At 46.0% G+C, this 27,910-nt stretch overlaps 1 protein-coding gene across 1 annotated transcript in view; it reads left to right on the top strand.

Moving 5' to 3' along the window:
- The first annotated feature begins 2,392 nt into the window (after positions 1-2,392).
- LOC126198719 (Krueppel-like factor 16) overlaps positions 2,393-27,910 on the top strand; it is a 276,257-nt gene continuing 250,739 nt past the window's right edge. The window contains exon 1 of the mRNA XM_049935236.1: positions 2,393-3,221. Within this exon, the coding sequence (XP_049791193.1) occupies positions 2,597-3,221 (625 nt within the window). The 5' untranslated portion in view covers positions 2,393-2,596. The remainder of the gene's footprint in view (positions 3,222-27,910) is intronic.

Raw genomic sequence — 27,910 nt, 5'->3', positions numbered from 1 at the left:
ATCGGGACGGCCAGGCTGTAGGGAAATGAGGGCTGATAATTCTAACATTACCGAAATGGCGCTTCAGCAGCTGCTTAACTGGATTTGCAATATGCGGAGGTGCACTACCTTGTATAAAAATGATCCCATCCACACATCCAAGCTGTTGGAGAGCTGGAATGACGTGGTTGCGCAATCATAGCACTTACCAGTGAAGGTACTGATAACAGGACCAGAAGGACCTGTCTCTTCAAAAAAATATGGCCCTATGATAAATGATGCCGTAAACCCGCACCACACAGTGCCCTTTTCAGGATGAAGTGGTAGTGGTTGATTTTCGTGTGGATTTTCCGTTGCTCATATTCGACAATTCTCTGTATTGACATATCCTGTCAGATGGAAGTAGGCTCCGTCTGTCCACAAAATCTTCCACGGCCAATCACTGTCCACTTCCATGCAAGGAAGAAATTCCAGAGCAAAGGTCTCTCTTGCTGGCTGGTCAACAGGAAGCAACTCGTACACATGGGTAATTTTGAATGTATAGCAAAGAAGTATGTTTCGTAGGATTTTACTCACCGTGCTCACGGATATGTCCAATGTTCGGGCAATTCTCCGTGCACTACACGTTTGCACACCATCATCACTCGTCTCCTCCTGCACTGCTGTCGCCACTGCTTCCACTGACGTCGAATCAATTCGTTTCCTCCCTTTACCAGGTTGCACATCAAAAGAACCCCTACTTTCGAATTTCCAAATCATTTTCATCAGACCCACGGCAGTCACGGGACCAACACCTATTTTCAAACCCTTCTGTGTCCGGAACTCCTGCAGAGCGAAGTGTGCGCAATCATCATTCTTGTTATACAGCTTTACAAGCAGAGCGCGATACTGCATTGAGATAGTCTTGGCGGACATCTCACTCGCGAATGGAGGAAAAGCCGTGTACACGGCTTGTCGATGGGTCGTGCGCGTCGCAGGTGTTTTCATTTACGTATTCTGACACATACGGCGCCATCTATTGATTAATTTTCACACTATTTTTTTTCTTCTGTATAAGTTTTCCCTCTTCTCAGATAATATTCCGTTGCAATTTAACATCATTCTGACCAGTGGTGTTATTTATACAGGGTTTTGATAGTTTAATTATAATCATACTGTACAACATCCGTCGTTGTCTCAACTCGATACGCTCCCGATTTCATGCTCATGTAACAAGGTTGTCTTTCATGCGCTTGAAGAAAACGTTTCCAGCAGTTTGCGACTGATTCGCTCCATGCCGCTCCGTCTGTGAAGATTGCCTCACAATGGACGTTTGCTTGTACAAGTCTCCACAATTGTTCATAGGCCAAAGCATGTGTGCTTTTTGGAATGCACAAAATTTCATGACAGAAAATGGACCAAGTCTCTAGCTGTTTGAACGGTCCGAATGCACGCGTTGAATTAGTCCACCGATGATCGAGTATGCTTGATCAGTCTTCGAGCATAGGGTCTAGGTTACAGAAATCTCTGTATATGCGAAAATTTCATTTAGAGAGACACCAATAGAATGTTTTTTTGACCCAGTAAAGTTTATGTGTTTCTGATATTTTGAGACTGCAAAGGTGAGTTCATGGGAAGAATTTGTAAGACATTGTTCTCAAGGGGTGCTAAATGATAAATAAAATGCATTGTCAGCAAAATGGAGGAACTGGTCTAAGGACGTTTCGGGGCGAGGGTTTAGACGACAATAATAGACTTAGTGTACTCTACGTAGAGGCTTTATGTCAAAGAGTAATCACTGTAGATGAGATGTATATGTCATATGCTCCAAAACATAGTTTCTAACTAACAATTTGGCTGTAATAATAACTTCAGTTTCACGTTTGTTATTTAGCAACAGAGGTAAGGCGTCAAATACCACTAGACCTTAGAAAGAAACATAAAATTGCATTTTATTCCATATGCTAATATATTCTGTTATGATACAAAAACGGCTTACAATTGATACTACATACTTCATTTTAAAATGGAGAGTAATTATCTGCGTGAGAAGCGATAAAATCACCACTCGTGTTTTTTTGATTTTGGTTAATTGAACAATTGTGTATCACCATTTACGCAGCAATGTTCGTTAAAAGAATAGACCGTGGTTGCGTTTATTTCGATAACAATAGTGCAGTGTTAAAAAACTTAGGTTATTTACCTACGATATTTTGGATGTAGCATGATATTAATGTTTACAAGTTTCGGGTGGATACATCCCTTCGTTTCCAAACGCAGCGCGACGTTTACTTCGAATGCTGGCCGACAGATGTCACAGCCAATGCATGGTGCGCTCGCTAAGATCACGTGATATGCGCAGTGGCTGTGCGCAGAGGTTCGGCGGGCCCTGTTCAAGGGGCATGGCGCTCGCCAGGCCAGTCGTGCGACCGTCGCGGGAGGGGAAGGTTGTGCGCACTATCGGCGCGGCAGGGAGGGATGAGCACGAGTACGCCGCAGCCGAACAAAGGAAAGCAGCGCAGAGCCCTGTTGAGGGCTGACTCGTGAGAACGCAGAGATTCACAGCCGACCCCGTTCACCTCCCGCCGCCACGCTGCAGCCGAGCAACTCCACCCGTATCGAGCAAGAAGATCTCGATATGGATCAGGACATAAACTTCGCGGCACAATGCCTAATAGCTATGTCTAATTCTAAATTCAACGGTAACGGAGGTAACTGGAATGCCTCGTCAGTGCCTCTGGACTTGTCTCCACATCGTGGAGCTGCCGTCATTGTGGACAAGGTACCCGGTTCTGGATTGTGGGAACCGGAGGCGGCTGTCGCAACGGCTGGGGCTGCGTCGCCCAGCTCGGCGGGGTCCGCCCCCGAGTTGTATATGGTAGCGCGGATTCTGACGGATTTAACAAGTATCAAACAGGAACCTGTGCCCAACGTTCCCAGTGACGATGACGGGGGTAGCAGCGCAGCCGACGAATTGATGATCGATGAAGAAGAGGAGGAAGTTGTGTGCGAGGTGGATATGAACGATGCCGCGTCATCTTCGTCGTCTGCGCGCACAAAACGTCCGGCCGGTAACGGCGGTAGTGGCCGGCAGGGGGCGGGTCGCAAAGCCCCCAGCAGCGGCGGCGGTAGCAGGCCCAGCAGCCGGGCCGCCAACACCGTAGCTGCCCTCGCCCGGAAGGTCCACAGATGCGACTTCGACGGCTGCGACAAAGTATACGGAAAGAGTTCGCATCTGAAGGCCCATCTTCGAACACATACAGGTGAGCTCTGAGAATTAATTGCGCTGCATTTAGCTCTAGATCGTAGACGCTTGTACCAGGTATTACCTCGGAAGTATCGGTACTGTTTTAAGTGTAGTTCTAATGAAACTTAACGCTTGGAATGTGTTTGTTATCCAAAAACAAAATTTTACAATTATAATGGTAATCTGTTTAACGTCAGATTTATATTGTACACGACGATCTCCGTAGTGAGGCTCCACATTTGTAACTGATATGCTTCATGGTTTCTCAGTAGCTAAACTTAATTATTTCGACCATCACTGTTAGCATCTTTTCGGTTTCCTTTACAATATAATAATCATCGCAATTTCAGCATTAATCCACAAAATTCTCGAGGGTGTTGGGTGACTCGCCAGTATTCGTCTTCTGCCCAGAAACTCCTTCAGAAGCAGTTTTCGGGGCAGGGAGTTGATTATGTGATGGTCGAAAACAGACCGTGAGAGCACGACTGCAGCGCATTTAGGCAGCCCGCCACATGCGTTAAGCTCGTAGGAGCGGCTGGCGTGGGCGTTGCTGGGGGGCGTGTTCGATAAGCCGCTGGTTATTACACACACGCCGCGTAGCAGTCAAAAATGTACCGCCAAATCCAGATTCGATGCCTATCTAGGCTGAAGCGTTTTACATGTAACACTTAATGAATTTTGTATTCGTAATATTAGGAAGTCGCTTATTTTCTCGCTTAGCATTAGACGTCTAAACCATTTTTACGTTCACGTTCTTTTTACATAGATTTAAATGCAGAAAACATACCTTTAGCAATAATAGCGCTCTATTGCCCTATGTGGTTGGTTTCAATGCCTGTCTAATTTAAAATATGAAACGCTAAAGAGCGACACAAGAGCAGATAATCTGTTGGGCTCGTTTCTACCATAAGTGTAGGTCCAAGTCGTGTAGAAAGTGTTTGTTTCGTCTACTCGACTTTTTCTTTGTGATAGGCAGGTGAATACTTTCCTTGCTATTCTAATATAAAAAAAATTTGGCGCTGACTGCGTATAACCTGTGTACAATCGGGCTCACTCGTAGGATAGTCTGTACGCATGCGGGGAATTATTGTTGCTCCAACATTATTGAAGCAATTCGCATGTCTGATTTTTTAACCGTTCTGTTGCCCCATAGTTTCATGTGCTTTGTTGCGTACGCATGAGTCGTTTTCTTTTTTCTTGCCCGTTGCTCGGCAAATGTTTCCAAGGAAACAGTCGACTGATGATTGGATTTAAGTTAAATTTTTGAGTTTAAATTTTAAATATTAATATTGGTCAGGTAAAATATGTCTACGTGAGAAGAGTCTGCCGTGACTACAGAGGTAATTGTGTTCCTCTATGGCCTTTTTTTTTTGCCTTGGAAGGAAATTTACGCACAGTTCTTACCTCCGCAGCTACATGTCAACTGATGGGGGCGAGGCGTAATATATTGACGTTAGAAGCAAATTGAATGTGCGGTGTTTCTGATGCATGCCTGTTAACCGACAGTTGGAAACGGGTCGGAAACAATAACCAAAATGTTGAAATTACTTGAGTCGTTTGCTGTATCGTAGAGGTGCCAGATATTAGTGCTACGTGATGTCTCCTTACGAACTATGCACTTTTTTACCTTAACAACTCCACTGAATGATAGACGTAAAACGATTAATATCAGTTATTTCTATTCCTCAGCTAATATTCACGAAAGCGCGTAAATAGCACTACGAAAAATATGTTGAAAATAAGTGCTCCACTCGAGTCACAGACAATATTTTAAAATGTTTTAAGAAGCAGGACAAAGTGCCTGTTTTTACACCTCGCCCAAGGCTCTACAGTGCTAAAGAGTTTCACAAGAAAGTATTGAATAGGCTATTTTAATGTAACACCGGCCGAATGTACTTACTTGGACGGCATTTCGTAAATGGTTGCTACATTCCAATCTTTTGACACACATAGTAGCGTAATAGCTGAGGTTTTGTCAGGCGCCTTCTCAATGGGGACGAACAAGGTTGTTCATTGCATCAGACTCGTTTTCCGCTTTCAAAGATTTTTACACAACTTCTGTAAAATTCGGGGCCAAGTTTCAGTTATGAAAAGTCATCGTGACGATACAGTAAGAGTATTTTAGAAAATATGTTAATGGTCTTCGACGAAGATTTTTAGTAATATAAATGCCCAAGGGACTGGCCTCGTGTTCAGTTCCTATCCAGCCACCTTTACATTGGTGTTGAATAATCAGTTATGCGCAATTTCCATTTGGTTCCTTAGAGAATAACCTTGGTTTACTTCAGTGTGCTCACGGCCTATTATTTATCCCATCTGTGTCAGCACTAGCTATTGCTAATGGCCTCCTCTTGTGGAATATTTGGAGAGATAGTTTGTTGATTGGAATATTTGGAGAGAAGGTTTGTTGATTGCGCATGGTGTTTAGATTCTCTCTTTCTTGTGGTTCAAATCAAATGGCTCTGAGCACTATAGGACTTAACTTCTCAGGTCATCAGCCCCCTAGAACGAACTACTTAAACCTAACTAACCTAAGGACAACACAAACATCCATGCCTGAGGCAGGATTCGAACCTGCGCCCGTAGCGGTCGCGCGGTTCCAGACTGCAGCGCCTAGAACCGCTCGGCCACTCCGGCCGGCCTTTCTTGTGGAATGGGATCTATGTTGGATGCAAGAATGAGATATTGGAAAATTATTGGTTCCGTATGTCATATAGTTCGTTCCATACAAGAATCCATTTGTTTGGACTTCTGTGGTAGTTTGAGGATTGCTTTACAAAAGATATATGTACCAAGTCAACGTAAATCGTTCTGGAGCAACGTGATCACCATATTTCTCTACCACAAGTAAAACTGCACCTTTCGCAATGATCATGCTTTGACAACGGATTAATCTATTTTTCCACGATGATCTGATATCATTCATCGTATTGGTCTCTGGTACGGATTTTTATTATTTTTGTTTTTGTCTTGTTAAGTTTCTTGAGCGTCTCACCTGGCAATGTGGCAGCGGACCCTTGGAATTTACTTGGCTCACTACGGTCTGTAAGAGCTTTCCGACCTGAGTCTCTTTTACACGAATGTAGCATTCGTTCCTTTTTCCGTCCGTGGTATATATGATATAGCATCGATTCGTATGTAGCTAGCTTGGCTTGTCGATGCTTCACAGCTGTAAATATATACCGTCAGTAGTTTGTTCCACAGACGTTTTTCTCACTTTCGAACCTTCCAGTCAGATTATACAGGATTGTTTTTTAAAGTTTAGATAATTGCCAGTATAGGTGTTGTAAAAACTAATTGGTGGTTTTTTTTTTTTCCTTCTCAAAACTTGGTTAGGAACATTCGCAGTCGGTGCCCGTATCCGTTGATCAGTCCCGGCATTCCTCCGCCCTCCTTGCCAGCCCTAGTCAAAATGCCTGTGTGTCTCTACGTCCCTACATTATAAACTCTGTGCTATTGCTGGCAGAAAGGCAGTGACTAAAACAGTTTCGCCATGTAGCAAGTGTTTCCGACAGGATGTTAGTTGACCCCGCAATGGAGTGCAACATGCTGTACAACTTCCAGGTTGAAATTGTCTGGGACTGTCTCAAACACTGACGGTTGCGTTAATCGGCAGGCCTATCCAGGCAGTACCTCTGACAGTCGAGTCGACCTCGTGTGCGCCATGTGGCTTTTGTAGGTAGTGTAAGGTTTTGATAACGAGTTGTCGCTGCGGCGCCGAGCAGTTGGCTATTTAACTGTGTGGTAAGTATTGGCTTTGGACAAAGGAGCGTTTTAAAAGCTGGCGCATGCGCGGTGCGGCAGGTGTGGGTGACCTTGGCGGTGGGCGGCGCCGGCAGGGTTCATTGCCGGGCAGGGCCCGCGGCGCGCCGGTTCCATGCTAATGGATCGCTCACCTTGGAGTTCCAGCCACGGCCCGCAGCCGCTGGACCCCAATCCGAGGCACCGTCATTCACGCCGCCTCTGCTTGTCAACTTGGTTTCAGGGGCACAGTGCGAGCACCCACCTATGGCGTCATCCGAAGCCATTCATTGGGGGCGGTTGTAGTAATGGACTGTTGTCGCCGCAACTGCCTCTCCATCTCAGTAGACGGTTTTGTCGATCTTCCCAAGCCCCCGCTTGTAGTCCTCCAGTTCCCGTGGCTCAGCACTCCAGTTCTCTTTACGATGTCCTCATTTAATTGGCGGATTCAACAATCTGTAAGAATTCCGCTGCATGAGACATTACTCTCCACTAGAGCACGTCAGCAAATGCTCCATCTTCAGTCTGATTTGCTTTATTTCTCGTGCAGCTCATACTCAGAGACGACAGAGGACTTGGAATAGCGGTTGAACGAAGTGGATGGTGTCCGGAAAAGAAGGACATGAACAAAAATAAAACTAGGGTAATGGAAACTACTCGAATTAGATGAGATGGTGCTGACAGAATTAGATGCGGGAAATGAGCCACTTTAAAGCACACAGATGAGATACCATCTGGGCAGAAAAATAGCTGATTGCCGAAGTCAAGAAGATATCAAATGCAGACAGATAATAGCAGAGAAAGCATGTCTGAGAAAGAAATTTGCTAATCTCGAAGTCAGGAAGTCTTACTTGGAGGTGTTTATATGGAGTGAGCTTTGTACGGAATTGAACCGTGACGATCATCAGAAAAGACGAGAGGAGGATAGCTGAGCTACAGAAGTTTGTTGAAAATAGATGTTAGATCGAATAACTAATGGAGAGATACTGAACCGAATTGGAGGAAAAAAATTGTGGCACAAGTCGACGAAGGGAAGGATCAGTTGGCTGAGGCATGATGAATCGTCGATTTAGTAGAGAAGGGGGTAGGGGTGGGGGTGTTAGAAAGAGGCAAAGGGTCGAATATAGCAAGTAGGTTCACAGGGATGTAAGTTACTGTAGTTCTTCAGAGATGAAAAGAATTTCATAAGACTAACATGAAAAGTTGCATCAAGCCAGTCTTCTAACTGAAGGCGGTAACAATAACGCAGTGTCAACGGTATAATTCTTTCGGGTCATATATATATATATATATATATATATATATATATATATATATATATATATAGGAATTTGCTTAACATGCCGTAATGATATAAGAAATTTTTTCTTTAATTCTCTCTCATGTCAATGCAGTTCGTGTTATATTTATGTCTTGATTTGCTTTATTGACTCCTTTCTTGATTACTACACAACGCATGCAATATTAGGGTTTTAGGTTCGTGGACGTCTTATCGTTCTCCTCGACTCGTTAACACAAAAATTTACACAGCATAATTGATTACATCCTCGATACAAAAACAAAATTTGTTGCGTTTGAGGGTTCTGATCGTATAATTTACCTGGCTGGACAAGTTCAGATCCATTTTATGGAGGTTGTGATCAATTGTACAGTCAGGATGTGTTGAAAGGTCGCTCACAAGCTGCCTGTACTACAGACACTGGTCATGAATCTGTTGCAGGTTCTTGTCACTCTTTCAGTGTGCATCCCTGCATAAAATATATGCAGTCAGGATCACATTTCTATTGTTTTATTTTTATTCGTGTTCATAATTTCCCCTCTCTGCCTCATTCGTACATTTTCAGCTATTGTTTTATGGTCATCTCTTGGTGTTCTTAGTAATTTTTACTCCACTGCCTGCTATTTAGTGATTTGATTCCCTGCATTAGAACTCCTAGAAAAGGATTCTTAGGAACGACTTCGTCATAGCCTAGGGATTGTTTTCGGCATGAATCTTCCAGCGGAGTGAAAGCTTCTTGCGCACGAACACCAAAATTGCAGATGTCTAGGCGAGTCTGTTATTAAATTCGGGAATATTTTTACGGCTATCGGGGAGGCGTAAATTCTCCAAGCAACTACTTTACGAAACTCAACTCACTTTTGTCTGTCCACGAGGCGCAGACAACGGTGCACACCTTGACATTATTTCCTTAACTTTCGAAAGTCGTTAGGTGAAGTTCCACATGGTCTCGTAATATTTCGAACGTACAGAATCTGACGAGCTATCGGCAAATAGAATACAGCTTCTTATTCTTATTGGAGACAAATATTCAGACGTAAAAGTAGCATTGTATGTACATCAAGGGTGTATTATATTGCGAACAGTAATGGTCCTATAAATAAAAGACCGAGTAGGTAGTGTTGGGTGCTCCACGAAGCCATTGCACACAGAAGTGGCAACGCAAGAAAATTACAATGAAATGCAGGAAAATGAGCATAGGACTGACGCTTGGTGTAGGGATTCGCTGTTCACCCTCACCGTATACTAATGGAACATATTCCGTATACATACGTCGAAAGAACCGTCCTTCTATATTACACGATTGGAGATCATCACCGGAAGCGGGCGCAGGGGCTGACTTAAGGCGGAAAGAACGTACAAATCAAATCGTAGTAAAGTCATGTCAGATCGAGATTCATTGGAAAAATCTTCAGCGAGTGTAGTCCACCTGCGGTGGAGGTAGCTTACAAAACCCACGTTCGCCTAGTCCCTGAAAATTGTTCTCGTCAGTTTGAAACCCGTACCAGATAAGGTTCTTCTTTTTCTTGTACCTTTGTCCCGCGTCGGTGGAGGTTCGGCGTGGAATTAACGGATTTGGCATGGTTAGTTTAAGGGGTGGCCAGATGCCATTCCTGTCAACACCCAGTTGCTCCCGGGACGTAATGTGTGTACCCCAACTGTCTGCGTGTAGTGTTATTCATGCGAAAGTGAACGAAAGCCGTGGTTTGCGAACCGTGTAACTGAGGCGTGACGTGGGTACCAGTCCGGTGTTCTCGTAGTGGGGTGTGGGAAACCGCCTGAAAATCACATCAAAGCTGGCCGACACGCAGAGTCTCGTCGTTAATCCTCTGGGCGCATTCGTTCCGGGGCCGGCCCATCTCTACATCTACATTTATACTCCACAAGCCACCCAACGATTTGTGGCGGAGGGCACTTTACGTGCCACTGTCATTACCTCCCTTTCCTGTTCCAGTCGCGTATGGTTCGCGGGAAGAACGACTGTCTGAAAGCCTCCGTGCGCGCTCTAATCTCTCTAATTTTACATTCGTGGTCTCCTCGGGCGGTATAAGTAGGGGGAAGCAATATATTCGATACCTCGTCCAGAAACGCACCCTCTCGAAACCTGGCGAGCAAGCTACACCGCGATGCAGAGCGCCTCTCTTGCAGAGTCTGCCACTTGAGTTTATTAAACATCTCCATAACGCTATCACGGTTACCAAATAACCCTGTGACGAAACGCGCCGCTCTTCTTTGGATCTTCTCTATCTCCTCCGTCGCGTGACCGCGACGGTCGCAGGTTCGAATCCTGCCTCGGGCATGGATGTGTGTGATGTCCTTAGGTTAGTTAGGTTTAAGAAGTTCTAAGTTCTAGGGGACTGATGACCACAGATGTTAAGTCCCATAGTGCTCAGAGCCATTTTTTTTTTTTTTTTTTTTTTATCTCCTCCGTCAACCCGATCTGGTACGGATCCCACACTGATGAGCAATACTCAAGTATAGGTCGAACGAGTGTTTTGTAAGCCACCTCCTTTGTTGATGGACTACATTTTCTAAGCACTCTCCCAATGAATCTCAACCTGGTACCCGCCTTACCGACAATTAATTTTATATGATCATTCCACTTCAAATCGTTCCGCACGCATACTCCCAGATATTTTACAGAAGCAACTGCTACCAGTGTTTGTTCCGCTATCATATAATCATACAATAAAGGATCCTTCTTTCTATGTATTCGCAATACATTACATTTGTCTATGTTAAGGGACAGTTGCCACTCCCTGCACCAAGTGCCTATCCGCTGCAGATCTTCCTGCATTTCGCTACAATTTTCTAATGCTGCAACTTCTCTGTATACTACAGCATCATCCGCGAAAAGCCGCATGGAACTTCCGACACTATCTACTAGGTCATTTATATATATTGTGAAAAGCAATGGTCCCATAACACTCCCCTGTGGCACGCCAGAGGTTACCTTAACGTCTGTAGACGTCACTATATTGATAACAACATGCTGTGTTCTGTTTCCTAAAAACTCTTCAATCCAGCCACACAGCTGGTCTCATATTCCGTAGGCTCTTACTTTATCAGGCGACAGTGCGGAACTGTATCGAACGCCTGCCGGAAGCGGCGTTTCAGCACGCGCAGATGTCCCGGGCGGGTAACCCGCGGCACATAGGATTGAGAGAGGGAACAGGAAAGGTCTAAAGGAAAGCAGTGCAATTTGACACAGGTTAATTCAGTGAATGCAAAAGTCTTACGAAGCGGCTCACCGAACTCAAGTTACACTAAAAGAGGTGTGCTGTATACATCATGATGTGGTTTACTGTTAAAAATTCCTAGAGCGTCCACTCTGAGAAGAGTCAACAACAGACATATTGCTTTCTCCTGCATAAGTTGACAAGACGAAGTTAAAATTAGAAATTATAACTCACGCCCTAGATTACCAACTCTTGTTCTGTCCACACTCGGTTCACGACGAACAGGGTAATGTGAATGTGGAACACGAAGCACTTCCACTTACACACAACGAGGCGGCATGGGGATTGTAGGTGTAGTGGCTTGTTTTACTGGTCTTGTTGGCGAAACTGATAAACGGATGAACTTAGGGCAGAACGTGCACCTTTGGACGGTAGGCATTTATCAAATTAAAACACCTCCGTATTTTTATTGCTTCCTACAAGATACACGCGAAGGAGAAATTGGAGGTCTTAAGGCTTGACAGCACTCCTTTTTCCCGCTCACCATTTGCGACTGGAACAGGAAAGGCCGAAAATTACACACTGCTACACGTAGTACTCTCCGCCGCACACCATAAGAGGGCAAGCGAAGTATAGATGTAGAATAGGAGTATGAGAAGATGGACATTGGCTGACGCTCTTTAGAAGCAGAGCTTTGGCCAAAGACCTGATTAATTAAAGGAGAAACTAGCCTCCTAGACAGCGCTGTGGTGTTGGATGAGCCCAGCTGGGCCGGTCGCTAATCCTACCTGTTCGGCGCGGACAGAGGCGTGGCTGCGCTGGCAACGCAGGACGCTGCAGCTGCTGAGTCGGCACTCGACGCCGCACCACGTCGCGCGCGCGTGGCCCTGCCCCCCACGGCGGCAGCTGCTGGCGCCCACCGACTTCGTATGCTCGTACACTACTCGGGTAGCGGAACTATTCTTAACCGGACCCAAGTCACAGACGAAGGCTGCGCCACACCTTTAACTGGAGGCACAATTTACACAATCATAATTTCTACACTTCTGGCCATTAAAATTGCTACACCAAGAAGAAATGCAGATGATAAACGGATATTCATTGGACAGATATATTATACTAGAACTGACATGTGATTACATTTTCACGCAATTTGGGTGCATAGATCCTGAGAAATCAGTACCCAGAACAACCACATCTGGCCGTAATAACGGCCTTGATACGCTTGGGCATTGAGTCAAACAGAGCTTTGATGGGGTGTACAGGTACAGCTGCCCATGCAGCTTCAACACGATACCACAGTTCAAGAGTAGTGACTGGCGTATTGTGACGAGGCAGTTGCTCTCGGCCACCATTGACCAGACGTTTTCAGTTGGTGAGAGATCTGGAGAAGGTGCTGGCCAGGGCAGCAGTGGAACATTTTCTGTATCCAGAAAGGCCCGTACATGACCTGAAATATGCGGTCGTGCATTATCCTGCTGAAATGTAAGGTTTCGCAGGGATCGAAGTAGGGTAGATCCACGGGTCGTAACACATCTGAAATGTAACGTCCACTGTTCAAAGTGCCGTCAACGCGAACAAGAGGTGACCGAGACGTGTAACCAATGGCACCCCATACCATCACGCCGGGTGATACGCCATTATGGCGATGACGAATACACGGTTCCAATGTGCGTTCACCGCGATGTCGCCAAACACGGATGCGACCATCATGATGCTGTAAACAGAACCTGGATTCATCCGAAAAAATGACGTTTTACCATTCGTGCACCCAGGTTCGTCGTTGAGTACACCATCGCAGGCGCTCCTGTCTGCGACGCAGCGTCAAGGGTAACCGCAGGCATGGTCTCCGAGTTGATAGTCCATGCTGCTGCAAACGTCGTCTAACTGTTCGTGCAGATGGTTGTTGTCTTGCAAACGGCCCCATCTGTGGACTCAGGGATCGAGACGTGGCTGCTCGATCCGTTACAGCCGTGCGGATAAGATGCTCGTCATCTCGACTGCTGGTGATACGAGGCCGTTGGGATTCAGCACGGCGTTCCGTATTACCCTCCTGAACCCACCGATTCCATATTCTGCCAACAGTCATTGAATCTCGACCAACGCGAGCAGCAATGTCGCGATACGATAAACCGCAATCCCGATAGGCCACAATCCGACCTTTATCAAAGTCGGAAACGTGATGGTACGCATTTCTCCTCCTTACACGAGGCATCACAACAACGTTTCACCAGGCAACGCCGGTCAACTGCTGTTTGTGTATGAGAAATCGGTTGTAAACTTTCCTCATGTCAGCACGTTGTAGGTGTCGCCACCGGCAACAACCTTGTGTGAATGCTGTGAAAAGCTAATCATTTGCATATCACAGCATCTCCTTCCTGGCGGTTAAATTTCGCGGCTGTAGCACGTCATCTTCGTGGTGTAGCAATTTTAATGGCCAGTAGTGTAAATAACGGCACCGGTAAAGAACTTAGCTTATACCCTGAACAGATAGGTCTTATCCTGAATACTTGATTTACTAGTGTAAAATATCATGAAAATACTTCTACTGAAAACACAGGGCGTCGCAGGAGGAATGTTCAATATTCGGGGATATGACGCGAATGATCATTCGAAGTAAAAAGCCTACCAAACGTGGGCTCTAATATATAAACCTTAATAGCTACGAGTGTTTTTTTCAGTAGAAGAGATGTTTCACAGTAGCGAGGATGAAGTACTCATAGTTGCTAAGGTGCGCACGTCAGTTCATGTTTACTAAGGAGACTATTTTGATTCGAACGATTGTTCCTGTCATATCTTTTAGTGTTTGAAATTCCTCCTGGGCCACTCTGAATAAACGAACATCCCCTTAACTTGGGCATAAAAAAATGCTTTAAGCGTAAATGAGAGATCACAAAATCAAACGGGAGGTCTGGAATGCCAAGCATTTTACAAACCATAACTTTATTCAGAGTTCGAAGTATCCAGCTGGAGATAAGGAAGGCAGCTGCCCCCAACGCCTGTAAAATATATCTTCTCGAAACGTCCTGTCATTTTGCCCCGCCGGACAGTGTATGGAATTCGGTGTTAGTTTGAAGAAAGAACATGTAATGCATATTGACTACGGGCGAGTGACCCAGGGCTATTTGTCGAGAAATACGTTATTTCCTCATTAAATGAGAAAGTAAGGCACGTTGGACGTGAAACGTGGACAATGAACGGTTCAGATAAGAGAATAGAAGCTTCGGAAGTATGCTGAAGATTATAGACGGGTGATTTGGATATCTAATGAAGCGGTACTGAATGGAACTGGGGAAGAAATAAACTTGTCGCTCAACTTGACTAAAAGAAGGTATCAGTTCACAGGGCGAATCCTGAAGCATTTGGAGATCTGTTACATAGGGTTGGGTGGCCGGGGGGGGGGGGGGGGCGAAAAACTGTAGAGCTGTAGAGGGAGACAGGATAGAATGCGATAAGAATGTTCAGATATAGGTTGCAGTGGTTACGCAGAGATGAAGAGGCTTGCAAGAATAGACCAGCATAGAGCTTCACCAGTCTTCAGACTGAAAACTACAACAAGAAGACAAGTACTTAAAGGAAGGCAGCCGCTGTGGCCGAGCGGTTCTAGGCGCTTCAGTCCGGAACCGCGCTGCTGCTACGGTCACTTTATTAATGAGTCGGACCCCAATTTGCCCTTAATACAGTTGCAATTCTTCTTTGAATACTGGCATGTAATGATTGTATAGTCTCCGGTGGAATGTTATGCCACTCTTCGATCAGAATCTCTTCTAAATCCTGTATGACGAGGGATGCGGAATCTGTCCCGGAGTCTGCGCTCCAATACCGCCAACAAGGGTTCGATAATGTTAAAGTCCGGGGAATGTGTTGGCCAGGGAAGACGCTGCAGTTCAGTTGCATGCTCCTCATGCCGCGATTGTACTGTCCTGGCTGTATGAATGGGTGCTTTTGGTCCTGAAATATCGCATTCATTTTTGGGGAACAACATTTGAATCATGGGATGCACGTGATCACCTAAACTGTTCACATAATCGTTGGCTGTAACACGGCGTTTGAGAGTAATGATGGGACCAGCAGAACACCAGGATATGGCTGTCCATACCATTTACGCTTCCACCTCCATGCTTAAGCAATCAAGATTGTAGGCTTCTTTTGGCGTTCTCCAGACGTAAACCTGGCCCGATGTTAGAAATTTCGAAAACGATGAGTCGTCCGACCATATGACGTAATTCCACGGACCAATCGTCCAGGATTTATGCTCCTCACACCATGTTTTACGTTTCTTTGAATTGGTTGTCGTCATTAATGGTTTCGGTATAGCAGCTCGTCCTCGAATATTCGCTTTATGGAGTTCTCGGCGGACAGTGTAGATAGATAGCGGGTCTTGAAGATGACTATTGATGTCTGCAGTTACCTTAGCCGTCGTAGTTTTGTTTTGAATTGACACAATTCGTGTTAGCGTACGATGATCTGTCATTTAGTTTCGATTTGCCCCTACTATTACGTTTAAACTATGATGTCTTCCCGTGTGTTGTGTAGGCTGTCATGATCGTTGACAGTCGCTCTTGAAACATTCAATAAGTTGGCTGTGTTGGTTACTGATGCTCCAGCTAATCGAGCCCCCACAATCTGCCCTCTTTGGAACTCTGTTAGGTCTTTCACTGCACGTCGGCCTCGCCCTCTGAATGCGAGTATTAAGTGTGAACTACTCGTAAAGAATCTGCGCTGATGCCTAGTCCGTACTGAACACGCACAGTCCAGCGTGGCACGTGCCTTAGCTGCGTTGTTGACCGTCAGACACAACCATCCCATTACCACCACTGTTCGCATTATTTTGTCTATCCCCTGTACATAGAGCAAGCAGTAAAGGAAACCAAAGAAAAACTTGGGGAAGGATTTAAAGTTCAGATAGGAGAAATAAAAACATTGAGGTTTGCCGATGACATAAATTCCGTATGACACCAAAAGACTTGGAAGAGCAGTAGAACGGGATGGAAGTGTCTTGAAAGGACGATATTAGATAAACATCAACGAAGCCAGAAAAGGGTAATGGAATGGAGACGAATTAAATCAGTCGATTCTGAAAGAGTCATATTAGTAAAACAGACACTAAAAGCAGTAGATAAGTATTCCTAATTGCAGCGCACAATAACTAATGATAGCCGGCCGCGGTGGTCTAGCGTTTCTAGGCGCTCAGTTCGGAACCGCGCGACTGCTACGGTCGCAGGTTCGAATCCTGCCTCGGGCATGGATGTGTGTGATGTCCTTAGGTTAGTTAGGTTTAAGTAGTTCTAAGTTCTAGGGGACTGATGCCCACAAATGTTAAGTCCCATAGTGCTCAGAGCCATTTGAACCATTTAACTGATGATAGCCGAAGTAGAGAGGATATAAACTGTTACTGGCAATGAGAAGACAAGCGTTTCTGAAGAAGTCATTTGTTAACATCGAATGTAGATTGTCAGGAAGTCTTTTTTGAAGACATTCATTTGGCGTCTAGGCTTGTATGGAAGTGAGACGTGCGCGAGAAACAGTTTAGACAAGAAGAGAAAATAAGCTTTCGAAGTGTGGCACTACAGAAGAATGCTGGGTGATGACTGAGACAAGATCGATCTGCAATTAGTAGAGTATTGGGTAACAGAGCGCGAGGTATTGCGAGGGCGTGTGGCTTATGAAGCGACGTGAGAAGGCGGCAGCGGCGGGCGTGGCCCCAGCGCGTTTTCCCGCCAAGTCTGCGCGCTTGCGGCGCGGCCTTCGCCCGTGGAGGCCGTCGGGCCGGCGGCTGGGCCCCCGCCTCTCAAGGGAGCAGCCGCTCACTCACTCGCCTTGGCTTTCGCTCCTTGGCCGTCTGGCGCGCCGCAACGCGACGTCTTCGGCCACACAAACAACGCCATGTCTACGCGCCGCATCTACGTTGATTTGATCCGAACTAGAGAGAGAGAAAGAGAGAAATTATTTATCGAGCACATTTTGTTTTGTTGTTAACTAGCGAACTCGGCGATACTTCTTCACATTTGCTAAATATTTATGGGAATTGGATATGTGTTCTCACCTCCTCCCCTCCTTTGTCCATCTCTTCCCCCCCCCCCCACCCCCACTGCCCTCCATCTTCTGCTCCTCCTCCTCCCTGTCCATTTAGCCCCGCCTCTGTCCATTTACTCTACCCCACTGTCTCTTACCATGAGAGTTGTTTGTTGCTGCCAACGAAACCTTGATTTAGAGTCGAAGTTGCTTCAGATGAATAGGTTAACGTGGGAGATCATTCGTATAGGGGTATGAGAGAGACCTCTCCAGCTTCTAGATCTGTGCCGGCCGGGTTGGCCGAGCGGTTCTAGGCGCTACAGTCTGGAACCACCGCGACAGCTACGATCGCAGGTTCGAATCCTGCCTCGGGCATGTATGTGTGTGATGTCCTTAGGTTAGTTAGGTTTAAGTAGTTCTAAGTTCTAGGGGACTGATGACCTCAGATGTTTTGTCCCATACTGCTCACAGCCATTTGAACCATTTCTGAATTATGGTCGTCTATAGAGGCAGCATGGCTTATTATTTCTGCAGGGCACTTTAGACGACTCGAGTCACGCCACGTTAAGCTGCTGCACTACGGCGGGAAAAAGAAGGTCCAGCACGATATTAGAAGGTATCCCGTGACTTCTGCCCTCTGTGTATAGGGTCCGCAGCTCGTGGTCCCGTTCTCGCTTTCCGACCATGGGGTCCCGGGTTCAATTCCTGGCGGGGTCAGGGATTTTCACCTGCCTCGAGATGACTGGGTGTTTGTGTTGTCCTCATCATTTCATCATCATTAATGAAAAGTGGCGAGATTGGACTGAGTAAAGGTTGGGAATTTGTACGGGCGGTGATAACCGCGCAGTTGAGCGCCCCACAAACCAAAACATCACCACCACATCTGTGTATAGGCTATACCCGTCCGAATGTTTGTTAGCGCGTCGTGTAAAACTTCGAAGAAAATCGATCAAGAACTTTGAGACTTTTGGAAACAACGTTGTCATACAGTAACAGAGAAAAAGAATTAATCATTACAAGGAAAATAAATCAAATTAAACAAAGATAGACGAAAACTAATAAACCGTTACTTTGCAGATTTGCAGCTTTCTGATTCGTTTAAAGGGTTTTATGGCGCTGGAAAAACTATTAGTCACCTTCTTAAAAGAACTGGCTGGTCGCCGTCGTGTAGAACTTGTACCAGGCAGTCATGTAACACTCCACCGCTGACGTAAGGCATATAGCATTGATGTGCCAGTCGGTTCTATGGATTCTTCGCAGTAAGGCGTGGAGACGCGACAGACTGGCAGAAAGGAGACGCGACGTACCCTTAACGATGGTCTAGTACAGTTCTCAAAAATTAATAAGTAGTTAATACTTGCCGAAAGATAAAAATGCTCTCCCCGCATCCGCTACGTGAAGTCACGTCGGCCTACTCAAAAGATGCGTTCACCAACCTACTGTAACTTCCGAGCCACGTAGGCACTCCAGGAAATGAACTTGCCGACCGTCTGGCTGAAGACACCACTGCAGGAATCAAGACGTCGGAATACAGAGTCCAAACTTAGGATTACGACCTCTCGACGTGATATTTTGAGTCTCTGGGAATTGGCGTGGCAGGCTACTACGACCGAAAAACAAGTTAAAGGCGATTAAGGGGACCGCTAAGTTGTGGCAGACATCTTTCCGGGCCTCTCGGAAAGATGCCATTGTGTTGTGCCAACTACGCACTGCGTGTAAGAGACTCACCCAAGAATTCCTACTGCGTCGTGAGGAGCCTCCTCACTGCAGCTGCGGTAGCCTACTCCTACCGACTGTAGGCCATGTTCTTGTTGAGTGCGCCCTGCTGGCCGATCTGCGGCACGCTCTCCGCTTGCCTACCTTACTATGTCAGATGCTTCCGGATGACGAGACAGCCACTGCCCCAGTGTTGTATTTCCTGAGGGGAAAACAGATTTTACACTAAACTGTTAATACTCCTCAAGTTTCAGGAGCAGAGCCTCCCCCTGCGGCGGGTACCACCCATGCGACCGCAGGTTAACCGTCTCCCCCCCCCCCCCCCACTCCCCTTCACCTTTTTGTGCACCGCGCTGCCTGGTTTATCGCAATTTTCTTTTACCTATCGTGCGACAATTACTGTCACGCCCTTTTTTAAACCCTTTCACTTATATAGTTTGAACAGACAAGTGCCAACTATACCTTTTTACTTGTTTCTCTCATGAAATGCAGGGACCGATGACCCAGTAGTATGGTCCCGTTAAGCACATAACCATAATAATTCCACTAGAACTTCAAGGAATGTGATTCCCATTGTATGTCACACCATGAAGTGGCCCCATACTGTACAAAGCGTCTACAAGGAATGGTATAACACTCGTAGCCATATTAAAAGATCGCAAACAAATCATAGTACACATTGGAGCGGAGACGAGTGTCATGTCTAGTCAGTGACACTCTGTTTCAGACCTGACAAGAATTCCTTTGAATGCAATCTAGCTCAAACGAGCTTCCGACTATCTTTTCCCATATTCCTTTCCATTTAGTGTGGGATCCTGCCCACTCGTGTAATATAGGGTGCCTAGGGACCTGTTTCCTCGGATAGCTAGACAACATACAAGCCAATCATATTAATGGTGTTTATTACAGTAACTAAATTGACAACACTTGACTTCCGTTTCTACATGATGGGTCGCAATCAATTTGCGACATGCAAATAATCAGTGTCCTTCGATGTATACAATTTCCGTGCAAGCTAATCACACAAGTCACTGCTATCGTTAATGTCACTGCTAGTCTTCTAGTGCGGCCCTTCCATCGCCCATCTTCTAGTGCCTGTCTTAAAGTGCGGCCGAGGCTGGCAGGAGCGGCGCTTATATTCTCTTCGGATAGAGGCCGCTCCTGTCGTGGTTCGGTCCTAGTCAGCTTACTATTGGCTGACGTCGTCTCGCAGTCTTCTCTGCGGTTACGTTCCATGCCGACGTGGCGGCGATTCATGTTGCGCCGGAACATTTAGCTGCTGATCTTTGCCTGACACTAAGCTCTCCTTTCAATTCGGACAATACACTAAGTTATGGGATACCTCCTAATATCGTGTCGGACCTCCTTTCGTCTGGCGTAGTGCAGCAACTCGACGTGGCATGGGTTCGACAAGCTGTTGGAAGTCGCCTGCAGAAATATTGAGCCATGCAGCCTCTACTGCCGTCCGTAATTTCGAAAGTGTTGCCGGCGCAGATTTTTGTGCACGAACTGACCTCTTCAAGTCCCATAAGTGTTTTAGATAGGATTCGTGTCGGGAGATCTGGGTCGCCAAATCATTAGCTCGAGTAATTCAGAATGTTCTTCAAACCAACAGCGAACAATTGTGGCTCGGTGACGTGGCACATTGTCATCGCCGGCCGGGTGGCCGAGCGGCTCTAGGCGCTACAGTCTCGAGCCGCGCGACCGCTACGGTCGCAGGTTCGAATCCTGCCTCGGGCATCGATGTGCGTGATGTCCTTAGGTTAGTTAGGCTTAACTAGTTCTAAGTTCTAGGGGACTGATGACCTCCGAAGTTAAGTCCCATAGTGCTCAGAGCCATTTGAACCATTTTGAACATTGTCATCCACAAAAATTCTACCTTTGTTTGGGAACGTATGAAGCACATGAATGGCTGCAAATGGCCTCCAAGTAACCTCACACAAACCTTTTCCAGTCAATGATCGGTTCAGTTAAACCAGAGGACTCGGTCCATTCCTTGTAAACACAACCCACACCATTGTGGAGCTACCATCAACTTGCGCAGTGTCTTGTTGACCACCTGGGTCCCCGGCGCTTCATAGGGTCTGCGCCACACTCCAACACTACCATCAATTCTTAACAACTGATATCACGATTCATCTGACCGGGCCACGGTTTTCCAGTAGTTTAGGGTCCCCCCGATATAGTCACAAGCCCAGGAGAGGCGCTGCAGGCGATGTCGTGCTATTGGCAAAGACACTCGCGTTGGTCGTCTGCTGCCATAGTCACTTAGCGTCAAATTTTGCTACACTGTCCTAACGGATACGAGCGTCTACGTCGCACATTTATTTCTGCGGTTATTTCACGCAGTGTTGCTTGTCTGTTAGCACTGACAGCTCAATGCAATCGCCGCTGCTCTGTCGCTACGTAAAGGCGGTCGGCCACCGCGTTGTCCGAAATTTGGGGTTCTCGGCACACTCTTCATCGCCGGAAGGTCATTTTAACTAGGCTGCATATTGGGCACGACCTTTTAGCCCTTCGTGATTTGATAAGTGGCGCTACCCCACCACTTTGCACACATTGCGCCAAAATTTTACCTGTGCGCCACTTCCTGATGGAATGAATGACCATTTTTAAGTGTTTACGTACCCGCTTGGGTTTGCCGTCTGAGTTATCGGCCGTTTTAGCAAATTACGCGCGGGCTGTGGACCGCGTTTTACTTTTTATCCGCCAAAGCAATATGGCGAACGCCATTTAATATTTAGTTTTGGACCTCTGTTTCTGTATGGTGTATTTTTTAGCCCCTTTTCAACGTGCCTGTTTTTAGCTGTCATCTATTATGCCAGTTGGGACTGACGTATAATCGTTTTTTAACTCCTCTGTCTTCGTGTTCTATAGTTTTGACTTGGTCGCGTATGACCCCAGTCGTTTTTTGCGCCCTAAAGCAAAGCAAAACAAAACCAAACCAATCGGCATAAGCTTCACACTGCGGAGCTCGGAATATTGAATTCCCAAAATCGATTACCGAAATGGAATGTCCCATGCGTCTGTCTAAAACCAGCACTCCGCTTTAAGTGGCTAAATTCCCGTCGTGCGGCCGTAATCACTATGGAAACCTTTTCGCTTGTATCACCTGAGGAGGAATGACGGTTCGCCAGTGCACTGCTCTTTTACATCTTGTGTACGCCATAGGCCTACTACCGCAATCTGTATATGTGAACATAGCTATCCCATGAGGTCATGACTTTTGTCACCTCAGTATATATGTGTATTACGCGTGGAAGTGCCAAGCCACACTCGTTAAATTGTGCTCCCCACCTCTTCTTCAAGTGAATGCTGTATTTAACTTGGTCTCATGTGGGTGGATGACGGCTGCGTAACAACTCTACTACATCTGTCATAATATGGCATACGGGTTGATTTATCGGATTTCGTTTCATTGTAGACTTGCAGAATCCCACACTCTATTTTTATCCATTGCGAACTACATACTGTGTGACAGTCAACATCGTCGTGGAACGTGTTTGTTGCTTCTGTGACCAACAGGCATCCCTGATGCCACTACGGCGCCATAAGTGCTCTTTGCAGAGTGTGATATCGGTTAGGCATGTTTTATACTAAACTGTAGCTACAGGTTACGGATTGTTGTAACTTTCTATTTTCCTCCACAAATTTGTTTTGATTGCTGGCCAGTACGGTATAAAGGAGATCTCCGACTTTTAGGAACAGTAAAAGGAAATTTCAGTGTGTCTCGGGGGGAGTAATGTGAAGATTCCCTTTGGAATGGCAGCTAATGGACGTGGCGAAGAGCCTGTAACTTGTGTGAATTCAGTGTAGAACTGAGAGCCTATTGCCGCAGGCTGCGGCGGACTCGGGAAAGCTTGCTGGCCCTTCTCAGTAGGACAACGTCCCGCTTACTGCAGCGCGGCCACACGGGTACAGCGTTTCTCTCGTGTGCGAAAACACCGGCCAACTAGTGACAGTGTTTCACTCACCAATAATATACTAGGCGTCCGAAAAGATACTTTGCAACTTCATTATCATAACTCGACTTGTAGTTAATTTAGAGAAAAAGTTGTTTGTCGGATGCAACAACTCTTTTTCCTCGTTCTTTATTAAAGTTCTACATGCGTACGTTACGTTTATTAACGTTTCTTACATACATAAGTTGAGTCATCTGAAAATGCATTGTGCCTCGGGCCTATCTACACGTGCAATAATGTCCCGAGTAAATTCAGCACACTTTGGCTTTTTATGTGGTGTGAATTCTTGTGTGCTGAAACAGGTGAAGAGGCTTTAGGAGTACACGGTGAACTCACGTACAAGGGATCCGCGATTCCTTTGGTACCTCACTAACGGACTAGTCAAAGGCGTTTTGAGTTGGTGTATCAGACAAACTTTAGTTTTATTCTCCAAGTTAATTAAAAATAGTTACGACGAAGTTGTAATGTACCTTTCGGGACGCCCTGTACATCGCGTCCGCGTCTATCGTTGCACATTTCGAAAGTTCATATGGTAGAATAATGGGACTTCGTCGGCAGTTACAAACTGCAAACTCACGTTTTGGTAAGGTGTCCCCCCCCCCCCCCCCACTCCTTGAGGGACAATTGTGATCTTCTTTGTAAACTTTTTATTGCAATTATCATATATTAGAGAAGAAAGCAAGAAGAAACTCAGTAGAGTATCATTAACGATGTTTATAAACAAATCAGATGGCCTCCATATTCTCTGAATACGCTCACTCACAACTGTTGCAAATTTCACACCCTTGTATGTTTGAGTAACATTATATTGTCTCTTTGATGCACTGCTTCTAATAGTCCCTCGTGTTGATGACATTGTAAACTTTGTCACTCCACCTTAATTTACATCTACATCTATGCTCGGCAAACCACTGTGAAGTGCATAGCAGAATATACTGCCTAGTGTGTCGTTATTGGCTGTTTTCTTTTTTCATTCGCGTATGTGGCGTGGATAAAAGGACTGCTTAATACCTTAGTGTGCCTTGTAATTTCCCTAATCTTGTTTTCGCGGCCCATACTGGAGCGATACGTAGGAGTCCGTGTCTCGATACGTCACTTAATACTGGTTCTTAAAGCTTTGTAAGAAGGATTTCGCGAGATAGCTGACTGCTACAGGTTCAGGTTTTTCAGCATCCCCGTGACACTTTCCCATTAATCAATCCTGTGACCATTTGTATACTTTCACATTCGCTCTTAGTCCTGTTCTCAGTAGTGTACGTACGTGAGCAATATTCTAGGAGGGGTCGCACTAGGGTTTTGTAGGCGGACTGCATTTTCTCAGTATGTTACCAATAAGTCAAAATCTACCACATGCTTTTATGAATTGACCGAGTCCAACTCGATCCCGTGTTCGTAATGTGAATGCGTGTCAACAAGTTAAAATTATGTAGTGATATAATATTCGAACTCTGTTGCCTGAGCCGGTCGGTGTGGCGGAGCGGCTTTAGGCGCTTCAGTTTGGAACCGCGCGACCGCTACGGTCGCAGGTTCGAATCCTGCCTGGGGCATGGATGTGTGTGGTGTCCTTAGGTTAGTTAGGTTTAAGTAGTTCTCAAGTTCTAGGGGACTGATGACCTCAGATGTTAAGTCCCATAGTGCTCAGAGCCATTTTTTCTGTTGCCTGAATTTTGCTGGCAGTTAAAAATGATTCCGTCTGAGCACATCCAACGGAGAAGTCAAAGCTTGAAACTGAGCGAGGTGGCACACATGTTAACACAATACACTCGCATTTGATGGAACTGGGGCAGAATTCCCCGTCCGGTCACATATTTAGATTTTGCATAATTTCCCTAAAAAGCGAAAGGTCAGTGCTGGGATGGTTTCTTTGAAGCGCGCACTGCCTACAGTCTTCCCCAATGCGAGATTCCGCTCATTCAGTAATTAAGTCGACATCGACCGGAGGTTAAGTCATCATCCTTCCATCTTCCTTTCTTTCAAAGCTTCAACTTTGCTTTAGCTCTTCGGAAAAGAACATACAGGTATCAGTATATTCCCAATTGCTGTTTCCGCAGCATTTATTAATGCGTAAATTCCAGTCGAGATGGGACAGGCGCGAGATAGACTTGACCACTTGCAAATATCCAAGTGCTGGTTTGAATTTGATTGGCCTCATCCATATTTAAAATAGCTTCGGCAAAATTTACGTGAATTGTGCCCAACAGCAGCCGACCAGAAAATGGCCCGGGGCTCCCTTATTGAACCCACTCAATCTTGGGTTGAGGTGCTGCGGCTGCCGGATAGAGCACATTGTAGGCTGGATACGTAAGAAGCGTCGGCGGGTCGTAAACTGGTCTTGCAGACGGCGTTAACCCATAAGCACTTGATACGGAACCGGTGGGGCAGAGGTAAATGAGCTAGCTAGGGGTTGGGCTTAATTTATTTCCGTGTCATGACGGCGTGTTCGCAGCGCTTTGATTATCTCGTAGACGCAACATTTGTTAGCTGTTAGGAACTAGTCAGCCTCTGGTGGTGTGCTATACGATTTGTGCTAAACATGCTCTTAAGGATTCTCTTCAGTCATAGGTCTGAATGCGATTAGCGTGCTTCACATTCGGGAAATGATATTCAGTGGAAAGTATCTAGCCAGCAGAAAGGAATCTTGCGATTATCACGGCGTCTTCTTTATTTAACCACAATCATTGCCCTTAGTATAGCCTAACGTTATATTTCCGCTGTTGTGTTTAACGTGCGCAGTGCCCTCCTGCTCAGTACTGCGACGTAGCTTTAAAGGTCATCTAGTGATTGTGTGTAGATCACGCGTGTACTGTGCAAGGGGACGGAATAACATTGCCTTCGCAGTCCCAGCGATGAAATGAACTGCAGTCCGTGTTGAGATTACAGTTTATGACCTACATGTAATAGAGATCATAATTGTGTAGAAATCTGCGCACGCCTAATATTACGGCAGTCATGTCTTCCTTTTCATCAGGATTTGTTTTTGTGGCATGACTCTAATGTAGGCAGTGTGTTTACAGGACGAGTCGGGAAGAAAGGCACATGCTTTTAGGGGTGACAGTATTTGTGATTCTAAAGAAAAAACCCTCACATGGACATGTGTTCTGTTCTTAAGTTTCCGGGGCAACTAATGAAATAATTGGGAACGGGACTGATGCTGATGATAGCAAATGAAACAGTGGTATAACGTTTTAATGTGTACATTTCCTAAAAAAAATAAGTCCAGTGTCAACTGCAATTAATTTTGCAGCTCTTGTAGACAGCTGCTTGTTGTTGATCTGAGCTCACTCGTGTGGTCCTTTACTTCAGTACAGGCGTTTAAAATACGAGAAGTAGTTCCAAGTCAAGTGCGCATTGATATGGCAGGTAAAGACGACACTACGTATTAAGTAAATTGGGGTGCAGGGCACAGATAGGGAAGGGAACTATTGTTGTCAGCTCGGGACTTTTCGCGGAATCAGCGGCGGCGAGTGAAAATGTGTGCCGGACCGCGATTCGATCCCAGGATCTCCTGTTTACTGGGCAGTTGCGTTAACCGCTGCGCCATAGGGACGCAGTGTTCATCGCAATTGCTCGGACTATCTCGGCACGCCTCCCATCTAATGCACCTATCCGCAGTCCCTGTTCACTTCCTCCAGGGTCGAAAATTCCAGATTCCCTCTGGACGTCGAAAAGAATGTACATTCCCCCTAAAGGTGGTGGGTTCATTGCACATCGAGGCGAATGATTTATATGAATGCGTGGTGTGTGTCCTTTCGGACATGTGTGTCAGAAAGAACAAACACGACGTATTCGTCCAACACTACGTAGCTTAGTGACAGTTTAGTTGTATTAGGATGTGAGTGCTGGTGGAGGGGATGTGACTGACGCCTGTGGTTTTCAGACAGTGCATGTCGGATACTGTTAAGAAAGGGGATATTTCAATTTGAAGTTTTTTATCCAGAATCACCAGTACCCCTCAAAGCATGTACCTCTCCTGGTGACTCGCCCTTTACGTTCATAGATCGGTTTACCAATCACGTCTTTTATAAAGCTTTTTCAGTTGTTTGCGCTAGTTGTCTGGTAAGGAGTTTACGCTCTGCTCGTTCAAATGGCTCTGAGCACTATGGGACTTAACATCTGAGGTCATCAGTCCCCTAGACCTAGAACTACTTCAACCTAACTCATCTAAGGACGTCACACACATTCATGCCCGAGGCAGGATTCGAACCTGCAATCGTAGCGGTCCCGCGGTTCCAGACTCAAGCGCCTAGAACCGCTCGCCCACACGGGCCGGCACACACTGCTCGTGAGACCAAGTAGGAGTAACAGGGAATTTGGAAGATATTCAAGTAACAGCACGTATAATCAAAGGTTTGTTTCATTCACCGAAGAGCATTAGGAAATATTAAAAGGAAATTAGTTTGAAGATGCTCGAATATGGACGTAAACTCTAAAGTGACAGCATGCTTAGAGAACCAGCACTGAGGAATCAAGACATATACAGTAGCCTGCGTACGTATGTCTCGCGCCATGGTCAGATAGACTAACAGCGTTCACAGAGCCATTTAAGGAGTTACGCATCCCGAGCTGCGTATGCGCGTGTAACGAAGAGAAACGCAGATTAGTAATGCAATGGGAGTTACCCTCCGCCATGCACTTTAGTCCTGTGGATGGTGGGTGTGAAATGTTCTCAGGGCTGGAACTGAAGGTTGTGGGTGCGAGTCGGGAATGCCTCGTGTGAGTGCAAGCCGTGTTGCTAGTAGTGCGTAACGGAGCGGCGGGCGCAGCGGCAGAGAGACGGACGCGCGCTGCCGTCCCGCCACTGACATCCTGTTTA

This window comes from Schistocerca nitens, chromosome 8 (genome assembly GCF_023898315.1).
Source record: "Schistocerca nitens isolate TAMUIC-IGC-003100 chromosome 8, iqSchNite1.1, whole genome shotgun sequence".
Lineage (NCBI taxonomy): Eukaryota > Metazoa > Arthropoda > Insecta > Orthoptera > Acrididae > Schistocerca > Schistocerca nitens.
Note: the sequence above shows the minus strand (reverse complement) of the source record. Positions and strands in the feature narration are given on the sequence as shown.